We start from the raw sequence: 14,180 nt of genomic DNA, 5'->3' as shown, positions 1-14,180 counted from the left end.
AAAAGTACGTCATCAAATATTCACATGTTTCTTGGCATATTTTTTTCACAGTAAAAATCTACACGAGCCAGAGAAAATGGGCGGTTCCTTCCGTCGCCCTACTTTCCATGGGGCTGTGGCAGGCTGTGGGGAGGCAATACAATTAGGCATGGCCACGACTGACTATACGCCATCAAGCAGATGGTCGAAGCCTTAGCATGTCTTGATTGATTGATAGACAGATAGATAAATAGACAGATAGATAGACCTACAGTTAGATAGATAGATAGATAGATAGATAGATAGATAGATAGATAGATAGATAGATAGATAGGTAGGTAGGTAGGTAGGTAGCACTACCAGACAGAGCATCTTTGCCGAGGGCCTGAGGATTTGCTGAGGGAAAATGCTCGGGCACTCGGCAAAGACTCTTTGACTCTTTGCCGAGTGCCTGACCCTTGGCAAAGACAAGCACACGGCAACAATAATTATTTGCCGAGGGCTTAGCCCTCGGCAAAGGGCCGGCCCTCGGCAACACCGCCTGACACGCCATCCATCCCCTGCCGTCAATCTCTGCCGAGGGCATCACCCTTAGGCCCTCGGCAAAGTCTTTTTAACCGTTTTTGAAATTTTTCTTTTAAAAATTTTTTTGCCGAGTGCCCCTGGACCAGCACTCGGCAAAGACAGTCTTTGCCGAGTGCCAAGCTGGCACTCGGCAAATTTTCAATTTTTTTTGTTTTTTTTTTGACCCTAAATTTTTTGTTGGGTCCGCCTACATTGTTTACAACTTCATGTTCAAATTTGGTGCTTTTTTCTAGTTTTTTTGTTATATTTGGTTGATTAATTTGATTATGTTGAATTTTTATATATAATTCAAATTTGAACTGCAAGTGCATGGAATATTGTTATCTAGTGCTTCGAAAAATGTTATTCATGGTATTTGGTGTATGTTGAGTCTCTATCCACGAACTCGCATCAAATTTCGCGCATCTTCTTTACATAACATGACGAGCCACTTGCCGGAAAAGTGTTTTAAAATTATATAAAGTTCATACGAAGTCCGAAAATCATGAAACTTGTCGAGGTGTCATGTTGTCGCATGTGTTGGCTGTGGTAAAAAATTGAGAATGTTTCGAGCAAGTTACGACGTCAGATGCATAAAACCCATCTGACATCGCAACTTGCTCGAAACATTCTCAATTTTTTACCACAGCCTACACATGCGATAACATGATACCTCGACAAGTTTCATGATTTTCGGACTTCGTATGGACTTTATATAATTTTAAAACACTTTTTCGGTAAGTGGCTCGTCTTGTTACGTGAAGAAGATGCGCGAAATTTGATGCAAGTTCGTGGATAGAGACTCAACATACACCAAGTACCATGAATACCATTTTTTGAATGACCAAATTCAATTATTTCATGTACATGCAGTTCAAATTTGAAATAGTCGAAAAAATTCAACGAAACAAAACTAATTAAGGAAACAAAGTAAAAAAACTAAAAATTGTCCCAAATTTTGAAAAGGAGTTTTAATTATTGTAGCAAGGCCCCGGAAAAAATGGGGCGAAAAAAACAAAAAAAAATTATTTGCTGAGTGCCAACCTTGGCACTCGACAAAGAAGCCTTTGCCGAGCGCCAGGTCACAGGGCGCTCGGCAAAGAATTTTTTAAAAAAAATAAAAAAACCTTTGCCGAGTGCCGCTGGGCCTGGCACTCAGCAAATCTTTTAACCTAAAGGCCCAGAATGGGCCGGCCCAACCCCACCCCCTCCTCACTCGTCTCCCACCCGCCCCTGCATCGCCGCGCCGCCACCGTCCTCGCGCCCCTGCCCCGGCGGCCCTGCGCGCGCGCCTCGGCGGCCCCACGCCCGAGCCCCGGCAGACCCGCTCCCCCGCCCCGGTGGCCCCACGCCTGCGCCCGTGCCCCGGGTCCCCGGCCGCCGCCCTGAGCTCGCCGGCGCCTCGGGCTCCGAGCTCCCCAGGGATAGCGACCCGGCCGACCCTGAGCTCCCCCGCCGGCCCCGAGCTCCACCGGCCCCGCCGTGCCCTGCGGCCGGCCAGCAGAGGGAGAAGGAGAGGAGCAAGAGGAAGAAAGAGAAGGGAGAGGAGGAAGAGGAAGAAAGAGAAGGGGGAGGAGGAAGAAGAGGAAGGTGCCGACCCGACCGCCCGTCGATCCTCGCGCCGTTCTGACCGCCCGTTGATCCTCGCGCTGCTGCGGTCATCCCCGCCGTCGTCGCCGGCCCTCGCTCTTGCCGTTCTTGCCGCCAAGGTAAGCCCTACCCTTGTAGTGTTAGTAGTAGTAGTAGTTAGTAGTGTTAGTTGTAGTAGTTAGTAGTGTTAGTTGTAGGGTTAGTAGTAGTAGTAGTAGTTAGTAAATAGTTGTAGTTAGTAAGTAGTAGTGGTTGTTAGTAGTAGTTAGTAGTGTTAGTTGTAGGCTTAGTAGTAGTAGTAGTTAGTAAATAGTAGTAGTTAGTAAGTAGTAGTGGTTAGTAGTAGTAGTTGTTAATAGTTAAGTAGTTCTTAGTATTAGTACTGTTAGTAGTTAAGTAGTTGTTAGTAGTAGTGTTAGTAGTAGTTGTAGGGTTAGTAGTAATTGTTGTTGTACTACTTCAATACTTTCATCTGCATGGAAAGAGAACTAAAGTACATGGCTCCTCTTGATATATTGGTGGTTGTTGGCCTTCGTGCCCATGTTTGGTATATATGTGGTTGTTGGCCTTTGTGCCATGTTTTTTACAGGTTTTGGAAACCTCCCCGTGCAGGGGAGGTGCTACCGAAATTTTGAGTTGACACTAACCATTTTTGCCCTTTTTTGCAGGAGGACCTGTGGGAGGGACTCAGCGACCACGATCGTCTTCGTCGGTGCTACGGGTCTTCCTGCACCGCATTGACTCACCACTACACCGACTCTCCACCGCCCCACTACCCTAACCTCACCAGCACCCTAGGTATAACCCCTCTATCCGTATGTGGTCTTTGGTCGCGTAACCTAGTTAGGTGTCTCCCATCCGAAAGAGATACGGTTGGAGGTATACAGATCTTTGTATATCTACGACCGTATCTGTTCCGGATTGTCCATGTTCTTTGGACAGCCCACAGATGCGTAGATGGGTTAGTTTCCATGGTCCGCTCTGGTCTGAGATGGTGTTTTGGCATCACCCCCTGTTGTTCTCCGGATACACACTCTACCTTGCTGGACGTGCATCGGGAGAATAGCGGGGAGGTGCTGCCAAAATTCTATCTCGGATAGGGAGCGGAGCATGGAACCTAACCTCATCTACGCATCCGTGGGTGGGATTAGGACCTATCCTCACCTATTAGAGAGTAGGAACACCGCGTAGATGCAATTGATGGTTACATTACTATGTGCTGTATATGTGGAAGGATGGAAGACCGTCAGTGGATGTACATGGCCTGGAGAAGCAGGAGTGACTTTGACATTGAGTGGGTGAATGGGACAGATGCTTTCTTGGAACATGCATGGAGCTCGGGTGTAGCTAAAGGACATTCTAAACTTTGGTGTCCCTATAGCAAACATGACAGCAACAGAAGGGTAGACAAGGTGACCATGGGTAAACATCTTGTGTACAATGGTTATACGGCTGGCTACCACTAGTGGATCCACCATGGTGAAGCAGATCATATAAGAGTGGAGGTGGTGAGACCACTCCTCGAGGCTTTTGATGATGATGCCAGAGTAGCAGACATGCTAGATGACACTCACCAAGCTCACTTCGCAGAAGGACATGAGAAGGAGGAGATGGAGGAAGCCGTTAAGGCCTTCTACGAAATGTTGGACTCAGCACAGAAACCCCTTCATGAGAGTACAACGGTTTCTCAGTTGGATGCCATTGGACGTGTTATGGGGTTGAAGGCCGAGTTAAATTTGAGTCGCGAAGGCTTTGATAAGATGTTGGACATGTTTGGCAGCATGTTACCGGAGAAGCACATTCTACCGAAGAACTTGCACGAGTCACAAAAACTACTTCGTATGCTTAAGATGCCATATGACAAGATACATGTTTGTCCAAAGGGGTGCGTCTTATTTAGGGAAGATCACAATGATGCAAAGTACTATCCGAAGTGTAAATCCTCAAGGTACCTAGAGGTAGACTCTGGAGATGGCCAGAAGAGGCAGCTTACGATCCCCGCAAAAGTCCTACAGCACCTTCCGTTTGTGCCGAGGATCCAACGGCTTTTCATGACCGAGGAATCCACAAAACAGATGACATGGCATAAAGAAGGTGTATGGTACAAGCCATGGACGATGGTGCATCCGTCCGATGCTGAAGCATGGATGTACTTTAATGATAAACATCCTGACAAAGCAGCTGAGGCTCGTAATGTACGTGTTGCACTGCCAACAGATGGGTTCAATCCTTATGGATAGTTGTCTGCCCCGTACACATGTCCGCCCATGTTTGTTATCCCCCTGAATCTCCCCCTGGCATCTCCTTTCAATGGCATAACGTCTTCTTGTCGTTGATAATTCCTGGACACCTGGGGAGTAATATGTGTGTGTACATGGAGCCTATGATTGATGAATTAATCGACGCTTGGGAGAAGGGGGTATGGACATATGACCGAGCTACAAAATCATCTGTCAAGATGCATGTTTGGTACCACTACTCCCTGCATGACTTCCTGGCGTATGGGTTATTCGCCGCCTGGTGTGTCCACGGGAAGTTCCCGTGCCCAATATGCAAGGAAGCTGTGAGGTTCATTTGGTTGAAGAAGGGTGGCAAGTATTCATCATTCAACAGGCATCGTCAATTCCTCCCTTCTAACCATCTATTCAGACAAGACATCAAGAACTTTATGAAAGGTGTTGCAGTGATAAACCCTAAACCACGCATGAAGAGTGGTGCTGAGGTGTGTGCTTAGATAGATGCTCTCGTGCCCAATGAAGGAGGTGGTTTTGTGGGATATGGTGAGGAACATATGTGGACTCATAAGTCCAGCTTGACGAGGCTCCCCTATTTTGATGACCTTCTTCTGCCACATAACATTGATGTAATGCACACCGAAAAGAATATCGTTGCGGCACTCTGGGGAACTCTCATGAACACTGACAAGTCTAAGGACAACGTTAAGGCTAGAGTGGACCTAGCGACGTTGTGTGATAGACCGAAGCAAGAGATGCGGCCTCCTAGTGTCCAAAACAAACAATGGAAAAGACCAATGGTCGATTTTGTCTTGGAACCCGATCAAAGAAGGGAAGTACTAAAATGGATCAAGACGTTAATGTTCCTAGATGGATATGCAGCGAATCTGAGCAGGGGAGTGAACTTAGGCACTTTACGAGTCAACGGGATGAAGAGTCATGACTACCACATATGGATTGAGCAGCTTCTTCCGGCAATGGTCCGAGGCTATGTCCCTGACCATGCCTGGCAAGTGCTGGCATAGTTGAGCTTTTTCTTCTGTCAGCTTTGTGCCAAGGAGATATCTCGGACCATCGCTCAGGACTTGGAAAAAGCGGCACCTATGTTGCTCTGTAAGCTAGAGAAGATCATTCCACCCAGCTTCTTCTTGCCCATGTAGCATCTGATTGTGCACCTCCTATCTGAGGCACGTTTGGGGGGGCGTGCAAGCCCGGTGGTGCTATCCAATCGAGAGATGTCTAAAGACTCTTTGCAAGAAATGTACAAATAAAGCCAAAATTTAGGCTTCCATTGCAAAGGCAAGTCTAAGGGAGGAGGTGGCAAACTTCACAACACTATACTACAAGCTGAAACTTCCTAGCAATCATAATCCACTCCCTCGTTACAATGTTGGCGAAAATGAATGGACCCACAACCTGTTCCAAGGCCAACTCGGCAGCGCAAGTGGATCGACCAATAAGATATTGGGAAATGAAGAGTGGCGAATTGTCACGCTATATGTGTTGACCAACCTTCCCGAGGTGCAGCCGTTCGTCGAGTAAGTTCTCAATGAACTTGTTTCAATACACCTTGAATATTCTTCATGCAACCCCACTGATTCTCGTTCGGACAGGAAATTTATTCATGAGTCCTGGCATCAATCAAGGGATCCTACCTCGCAGGAACATGACACCCTTCTTTCTCGGGGTGCGGGTGCGGGGTGGCCTGATTTCATTTCTTAGTTCAAACAAAAGGTAATGTCCAATTTAGCTCCCATGTTCCATATTCCAAGTTTCTCGTTCGTTCGATTAATATAACGACCTATCATGCTTGAGCTTGCAGGCCCAAACTAACTCGTCCATGAGTAAGGAGTTGAGACAGGTTGCAGGCGGCTATGACGTTAGGGTGCAGTCATTTACCAGTTATGACGTGAACGGATATTGCTTCCACACAACAAGATATGAGCAGACTCAGCCCAAACAGAAAACCAAAAAAAGCGGAGTTTGCACGCCCGGCACTGATGGCCTCAACTATCATGGTAGAGTTGAGTAAATCTATGAACTCTCATTTCATGGTCACAAACATAAACCTGTCGTGTTCAAATGCCACTGGTTTAATCCTCGAGAAACGAGATGGACCCCTCATCTTGGGCTAGTCGAGATTCGAGAAGATTCCGTCTATCTAGGAAAAGATGTCTACATTGTGGCTCAACAGGCCATGCAGGTGTACTATACGCTATATGCCAACCAAGACAAAGCGGATCTTAAGGGTTGGGCTATTGTGCACCAGGTGTCTCCACACGGTAAACTACCTGCCCCAAACGATGACGATTACAACTTCAACGCAAACACATATGATGGACAGTTCTATCAAGAAGATGGGCTACCAGGCACGTTTGAGATAGTCTTACCCAAAGCGATCGAAATGGAAGTAGACAACGAAACGGAGGATGACGAGGTTGATGGAGATGTGGTGCAAAATGCCAGGGACATAGAAATGCTTGATCGATTAAGGCTAGGCAATGACGACGAAGACAACATAGAACCTTCAGATAGTGTTGCCCATTTGGATAATTTTGACAGTGATGATGACACCTATGATCCTAATCATGAAGATTATTCCTAATACATGTAATACTACGTTTGTTTTAGTTTGTGTTTTCTTTATTTATTTTGAATCTATTTCTAATATATATACTAATAAGTCTTGTTCATTCTTTGTGATTGCAGGTGATGGTGAGCATCCATCCACAATGTGAGACGACCTCCCTTTACGGGAGACCACGCCCTCCCGTTTCAGACGAGGGGTCGGGGTTAGGGGTAGTGTCCATAGGAGGTCAGAGGAGGAGGACCAGGGTCAGCAAGAGGCAGCGGACTCCTTCCCCACCACCTTCAGACGAGGTGATGGAGGAGGAGCACGTGATGGCCACGCCCGAGGACGAGGTTGAGGACAAGGATGTCCAACAGACCGAGGATGAGGCGGCCGAGGATGAGGCCACCGAGGGTGACAGTTCTGCTACCCCGACTGTCTACCAGCGAGGTCCTATGAGCCTCCCTCAGCCTCCGCTTCCTCGCAACTGGGCACTGATTCGCCCTATGGCAAAGAGGTACGTAACTATAGATGTTATCACAACTACTTCATATGATAATGTTGGAAATCAAAAGAGGAACTGATAAATCTTCTTAATCACTTGTGCAGGGCCTGGTTGGTTTTGTCGGGTACTCCTGCATGCTCCCCCGCGAGCATCCTTGGTGTTTTGTGCAGGAAATGGTACCCCGGCCATGTGAACATGTCCAAGGACGTGCGGGAGCCGGCCTACACGTGGGACAGGTACCAGTTGGCCCCTGACGACAGGTACCGCAACAAGCAGGAGTGGGTACTGGTGGAGTTTTGGGTAAGTCTCTCTCGCACAACATTTTCATTGGGCAAGTCTTTTATTGAAATAATGAATGGATACATCGGTTTTGTATGCAGAGGTATTTCAAGCCGGAAGAAGGACTTGAGGCCCAGGCAGATCAGGCGGCTGCCGCCGCCTGTAGGAAGTACGTCACCGACATGCACCACGAGGCGCGCGTGTAGGCCCATAGAGACTACTTCACCGTGGTGTTGAAGTAGTCCATCAGCAAGCCTGATGCAAGACAGGTGGAGCTGTCCCGGGCCCAGTACCTTGAGGTAGACGAAAAACATTAATAATGATTCGTTTTGAGATTAAGTCGGTTTAATTTTATCTTTTTCTATGTCAAATAATTGATGACTTGTAGGTGATTCCCTGGTGGTGCCGATCCCACTCCGTGTGCTAGGAGATGATCGTGGACAGGTGGTTGTCCAACGACTTCGCTGAGAACCACGCGAGGCAACGGGACCAGCGTCTGCTGAGGCGAGGTGCTACTCACCATCAAGGCAGCCGCAACCTCCCCGCCTACAAACAAGCATATGTAAGTGATTTCTTTTATCTTATTTGACGCTGAGTTCTGCCTTATTTCTCACCATCTTGCCGTCTTACTCGCAGGAGGCTGCACACCCGGGCGTGGAGGTCTCGGAGTTCTCTGCGTGGGCTATGTCCCACATGGGCAGGGCATCTTCCTCTGTCTCCTTCGACCCGTCTGCCCCGCGTGAGGTGTACTCTGACCCGACCATGCACACTAAGGTCCAAGAGTACACCTCAAAGGTGAGGGAGGTCCATGGGGAAGATTACGATGTGCGCACTGAGCCCATTGATGCAGAGACCATCATGAGGCTAGGAGGGGCAAGAAGCATGGGCGGCTGTGGATTGCAGACGATGCCATCAACTCCACCACTGTTCCCTCTCTCGATGTGCTCCAAGCACGGAGCACGAGCTCCAGCCAGCCCATACGCCCATGGCCTACTCTGTCACTGCAGCGAGTCGACACTCTCGAGGTACATCCTGTTTTACTCGTCATACGTTCATCTTTGCACACCTAAGTTACATTTGCATTACTGAAACATTGAAGTTTGTATTGCAGGCCGAGCTGCAGGCCCAGAAGCTCGTGGCCGAGGCTCAGAGCGTGTAGCTGCAGGCCTAGAGGGAAGCGTTCGTGTCCCAGGAGAGGAGGATGCAAGAAATGGAGGCCTTCATGCGGAGTGTCCAGCAAGGGGTTGTACCTTTGCCGTTGGCAGCTCCTCCACCGCCTACTCCTACAGCCACTCCTGTAAGTATGAAAGTTCACTCTTACTAGATGCTTCCTTGACATACAACCATGGTTGACATACAAACTTACTAGATGCTTGACATAGAAACTTACTAGATGCTTGACATAGAAACTTACTACATGCTTGCACTAGCTATGACATACAACCATGCTTGACATTCTCAATTTACTAGATGCTTGACATAGAAACTTACTAGATGCTTGCACTAGATATGACATACACCAATGCTTCACATAGAAACTTACTAGATGAATGTCTCAGACCATCTTTGCCGAGGGCTCTTTGCAGCATTTAGGCACAAAAAGACCAAGATATGACACAGCTTCTTTGCCGTTAATTTTTTTTCCGAGGGCTCTTTGCCGAGGGCGGCGCTTGGCAAAGCCTTTGCCGAGGGCTTTCGGGCCTTTGCCGAGGGTTTTTGGGCCTTTGCCGAGTGCCGTGGGCCCTCGGCAAAGAGGCCACCTCCGGTAGTGTAGGTAGAAAGATTAACAAATACACACAATGATAGTAGATAGATAGATGGATAGATTGATAAATAGACATACATAGATAGATAGATAGATAGATAGATAGATAGATAGATAGATTGATAGGTAGGTAGGTAGGTAGAAAGATTAGCAGACAGACACAATGATAGATAGATAGATAGAAGCATTAATGTAGAAATAGATAAATTTTCATAATTTTCTATATAAACACTTGCACAGTGATACAGAAAAACAAATACAGATGCCAACTGCACCTCACCTCGTCACTAAAGAAAGTAAAACAAGAAAAACAAAGAGAGAGAAAGGATACAGTAATATTGTCCACTCATCTCATGGCAGTCACCAAATGCAAGAGGACGAGGAATGTACAGCTGACATGTACTTTTTTTCTGATACTTGTGGTCATTTGTTCAACCTCTTCATCATGCCAAGGTATATATGTATATGTATATGGAGATCATTACTTCTACTGTGCATTGTTACATATTACTCCCTCGGTTGCACATAATAGTTTACTTTGGCTTTGTGCTAAAGTCAAACTATTAACTTTGACCAAGTTTATGGAAAACACATTAACACGCACAAGTTCAAATAACTATACCATCGAAAAATTTGTTGATTTGATATTTTAGATGTTGGTACATTTTTTGTAAATTTGGTAAAATTAGAGAAATTTGAGGAAACCATAATTAATTGAAACAGAGGGAATATAAATCAACATATTTTGACTATTTTGTATTGGTTGTTTGCATGTGTAGGCCAAGACCTGGCCCAGGCACGCCGCCCTCGTCCCCACAGGCCTAGGCCACCACCGCGGCCACGTACAACACCACCACGCAGTTTGTTAGAGATGTCGCACCATCATCATCACAGGTCGCCTCCGCCTCCGACAGTGCCGTCATCCCCACCACACAGTTTGTCTGAGGTGTCACACAATCATCACCACAAGTCACCACCACCGCCGGCGGTGTCGTTGTCACCACCACTCAATTTGTCTAAGGTGGCGCACCATCATCACCACAGTTCGCCACCACTGCCGCCAATGCCTTCCTCACCACCATGCAGCTTGTTCGAGACATCACACCATCGTCACCACAGGTCACCGCCTCCCCCACCAGTGCCGTCGTCGTCACCACCACGCCGTTTGTCTGAGATGTCACACCATCATCACCATTGGTCACCTCAGCTACCGCCATCAGTGCTGTCATCGCAACCACGTAGTTTGTCCGAGACGTTGCCTCCAATGGCAAAGCGAAAGCCCGATACGTGCTACCCCTACAATAACAGATTCTGTCTGACTTATGACTGCCAGAACATGTGCGAGGCAAACGGCTTTAAACGCAAGAAAAGCTACTGTATTGAGAGACCGGATGCTAAATGGGAATGCTGCTGCAAACATTAAGCAGTGTAACGCAAGCATCTGTTTGATGTGAACTCAATAAGATGATTCTTTTTGTTGCCTACAAGCTGCTGTATTTCATTCCTATATACTGTACTGTACACAAACAAGCCGGGAAAGGAAAACATATTCGATGTGGTAATATAAAGATAACCAATAGGGGCGTGACAGCTAATGCCGTGTGTGGACCGATCAATTTCCAAAACTGAACAGGCAATGGTGCTGGAAACTGGCCGGCATATGCAACACACAACCACAAATGGTTGCTTTCTACGGTTGTAAATTAAAAACAATGAATACACATGTAGCAAGAAATGCGTAGTGTGCCACGCTTTAGATAGAGGAGAGGATGCTCTGGAGTATATCAACACGGTTTTGATCGTCTAATACAGCAGCTATGGAGTCTGGATGCTGAACCCTTTTTGATGACGTTGAGAAACATCCTCCATAGACCACTGGTTCACACAATATCTCTGCTTGAGAAAGAAAATAAAATATGGACAGTACTGACACATGCAGGCAGCACCATACAAGCATATTACGTGGCATCCACCAGCAGCAGCATGCAAACTGCCACCGTAACTTGCCTTTTCCGTTTGTTTTCTCTTCTCAATCTTGCACACAATCAAGCCCTAGCTACTCCGTGCTGCACTAGCTACTGCTACACCGTACCAGCATCATTGCCCTTTGCCCACACGGCCACACCTGAGGCTCCAGCAAATGAAGATTCGCCACCACGCTCAGCCGTGACCAATCAGGTCACGAGTCCTGCTCCCGCACGTACCTACCAGGCCGGCCATGAACCGTTCAACATGTATGTTATTGCTCTTGGCTCCAATTCTCGTGCTGTACCAATCTTCCTCGCTGCGACTCCCCCTCCTCCATGTACCATGTGCCATCCAGATGTGCTACACCGATTTAATTACGGGCTAACACCGCACCACCGCACGTACCAACAACGTGCATCCGTGTTGTCCTGAAGACTTCGCCCACGCGTCGCAAACCTGTAGCTGCTTCCTTGACGACAATATCCGGCTAGAAATCTAGCCGCCATCAACCCTGCCGTTGACCCGCCATGACTGTATGCATGCTGTCAATGCATCCTGGTCACAACTATGCTCCACCTTGCATTGTATCTGCTTCGTACAACCCGTATGCTGCAATGACGCCTTATATATATGCATAATCCTCAAGCCTTTAGATGATCTTCCGCAGAGCCTCCAGATCTAATCTAATCATAGCTCTAGATATCAATTGTTAGAAATTAGCCTCCACAACGCCAAATTGTCTACTAATCTCCATGCGAAAGCGTTGTTTAGATCTACCGAGATGAACATGGTGCAAGATCACAGATGGCACTAGAGGCATGATACTTGTTAACGAGGTTCAGCCGAAGCCTACATCCCTGGGGCATGACTATGGGCGCTCCTACCAATACCAGCAACACTGGTCACTCCAAGATCGCAGCAACGTGCCGCCGCCCTCACGCGAACTTGTCGCTATGTAGTCATGGTTACAACAAAAGCCCTCCTCTCATATTTATAAGGAGGCCGGGTTAGACAGTCCAACTCCAAATCTACCCTATACTGCCAAATACTACTCAGAATCCTAGCGTAACCAAACCCGTACATAATATTCGACACATATCTAAGATAGATAATGGTCATAACATTGTCCGACAAAACTAACACAAGAAAGAGTAACAAGTAAGAACCAAATAACCCTAAAAAGAGCAAAAACAGATATGTATTTTTTAAAAATGTGTGTCAAATCAGTTAATTCTGTTTTTTTATATGTAACCATACTTTTACTCTCTTTTTTATATGTAACCATAGTTTTAATTCTGTTTTTTATATGTAACCATACGAGTTTGATGCCGAAAATCATACTCGGGCAATAATACAATGGCAGAAGAAAGGCTCCCTCCATATATTCATATATTTATATGTATGCATATTTATGTATGGATCTCTACGTATACTTATGTATGTAAAGACATGTGCGCACCAAAAGATTTTACGAGGTAGTAGGCTAAGATTAACGGAGGGGGACACAATCGTCACCAGGCCTCGCTACTAAGCAGACGCCTCCGTTAATGGTTAACAGAGGCATCTAGTATAAGACAATAGCCTCCATTAATAGTCCTTTAATGGTGGCGGATGCCTTACGGCAAATGCCTCTGTTAATATATTAATCGAGGTGACCGTCCTAAGCAGACCGCCTCCGTTAATAGTACATTAATGGAGGCAGACTCCATAAAAAGGATGCCTCTGCTAATCGGTTAACGGAGGTGGCGCTGGTAAAGTGACCGCCTCCATTAATGGTATATTAATGGAGATGGTAATCCTTAGGATGCCCGCCTCTATGAATCCTAGGCTATAAAACTAGCCCCCAACCACCCCCATCTTCTTCCACCATGAGCTCCCCCTTTCATTTTGCTGGGGTTCGATTCCTTGAAGGATGACACCATAGGAAGTTGCTATGTGCTATCACATCCTTATTCTGCTCTCTTTTTCATGTTTTGGGTGATCTAGATCGAGATTTGTAACTAGATATGGTGGAGGAGAGACAAAACAGATCTAGTTCTTCATTTGTTTAAATTTCTTTGTAATACTACTATACTATGTTTTGTTCACAACATACATGGTTAACTTGCATGGAAAAGTCAGAATGGATGTACAAGATATCGAGGCTATGACAACCCAACATAGATCAGGTGAAAATGTTTGTTGACATTGCTCGAAAGCATGCTTTGAGTATGAGATTACAAGAACAAGTGAGTCTGGTTGCTAGAAGGTGGCGAGGTGCAATCTGACATGATCAAGTGGGGTTTTGTCAAGGGATACAGGGTCTGGATGTTTCACGGCGAAGGATGTGAGTGGCGGTGCATGCGGAGGAAACTCATCATCGATGGTGAATGTAGAACATGGAGGAAGAGCCTCATCATCATTAGCCGGGCACAACGTTGCTGGTGAGAACGATTTCATCATGATAGATGATTTGTCAAAGACATGGCTGATGTGGGGTAATGGTGATGAGGATCATGGTGAGCCAAACTTGGAGTACCCCAAGGACGCTGAGGTTTTCGAGGAATTCACCAACTGCCTTGACAATGATGACCTTCTGTTTGCGGGCCAAGGTGGCTAGGGAACTTCAAAGATATGAAGCAAGCGACAAAGGATTCACTTTATCGGTACTGTCTGAAGCAATGGATGACACTGCGTTTTGATCTCTAGATGCTGCTGAAGGCTCGTTTTGGATGGTCCAACACTAGC

The 14,180-nt window shown here is 46.6% G+C and overlaps 2 protein-coding genes across 2 annotated transcripts; one reads left to right on the top strand and one right to left on the bottom strand.

The window, feature by feature from the left end:
- Window positions 1–1,755: 1,755 nt before the first annotated feature.
- Window positions 1,756–2,205, bottom strand: LOC136489141 (glycine-rich cell wall structural protein 1.0-like). The gene has a single exon (XM_066485858.1). The coding sequence runs from the start codon at window positions 2,203–2,205 to the stop codon at window positions 1,756–1,758; it is 450 nt and encodes a 149-aa protein (XP_066341955.1).
- A 7,633-nt stretch (window positions 2,206–9,838) lies between these two features.
- On the top strand, window positions 9,839–10,908 carry LOC136487435 (extensin-2-like). The gene is made up of 2 exons (XM_066484578.1): window positions 9,839–9,938; window positions 10,265–10,908. Exons 1-2 carry the CDS (start codon window positions 9,839–9,841, stop codon window positions 10,906–10,908), a joined length of 744 nt encoding a protein of 247 aa, XP_066340675.1.
- The last annotated feature ends 3,272 nt before the right edge of the window (window positions 10,909–14,180 follow it).

The sequence above is a fragment of the Miscanthus floridulus genome, chromosome 10 (genome assembly GCF_019320115.1).
Source record: "Miscanthus floridulus cultivar M001 chromosome 10, ASM1932011v1, whole genome shotgun sequence".
Classification (NCBI taxonomy): Eukaryota; Viridiplantae; Streptophyta; class Magnoliopsida; order Poales; family Poaceae; genus Miscanthus; species Miscanthus floridulus.
Note: the sequence above shows the minus strand (reverse complement) of the source record. Positions and strands in the feature narration are given on the sequence as shown.

Coding starts and splice junctions, on each gene's coding strand:
- LOC136489141 (XM_066485858.1), bottom strand. CDS start 2,205: ATGACCGCAGCAGCGCGAGGATCAACGGGCGGTCAGAACGGCGCGAGG.
- LOC136487435 (XM_066484578.1), top strand. CDS start 9,839: ATGGCAGTCACCAAATGCAAGAGGACGAGGAATGTACAGCTGACATGT. Junction 9,939..10,264: donor AACCTCTTCATCATGCCAAG/GTATATATGTAT, acceptor TTGCATGTGTAG/GCCAAGACCTGGCCCAGGCA.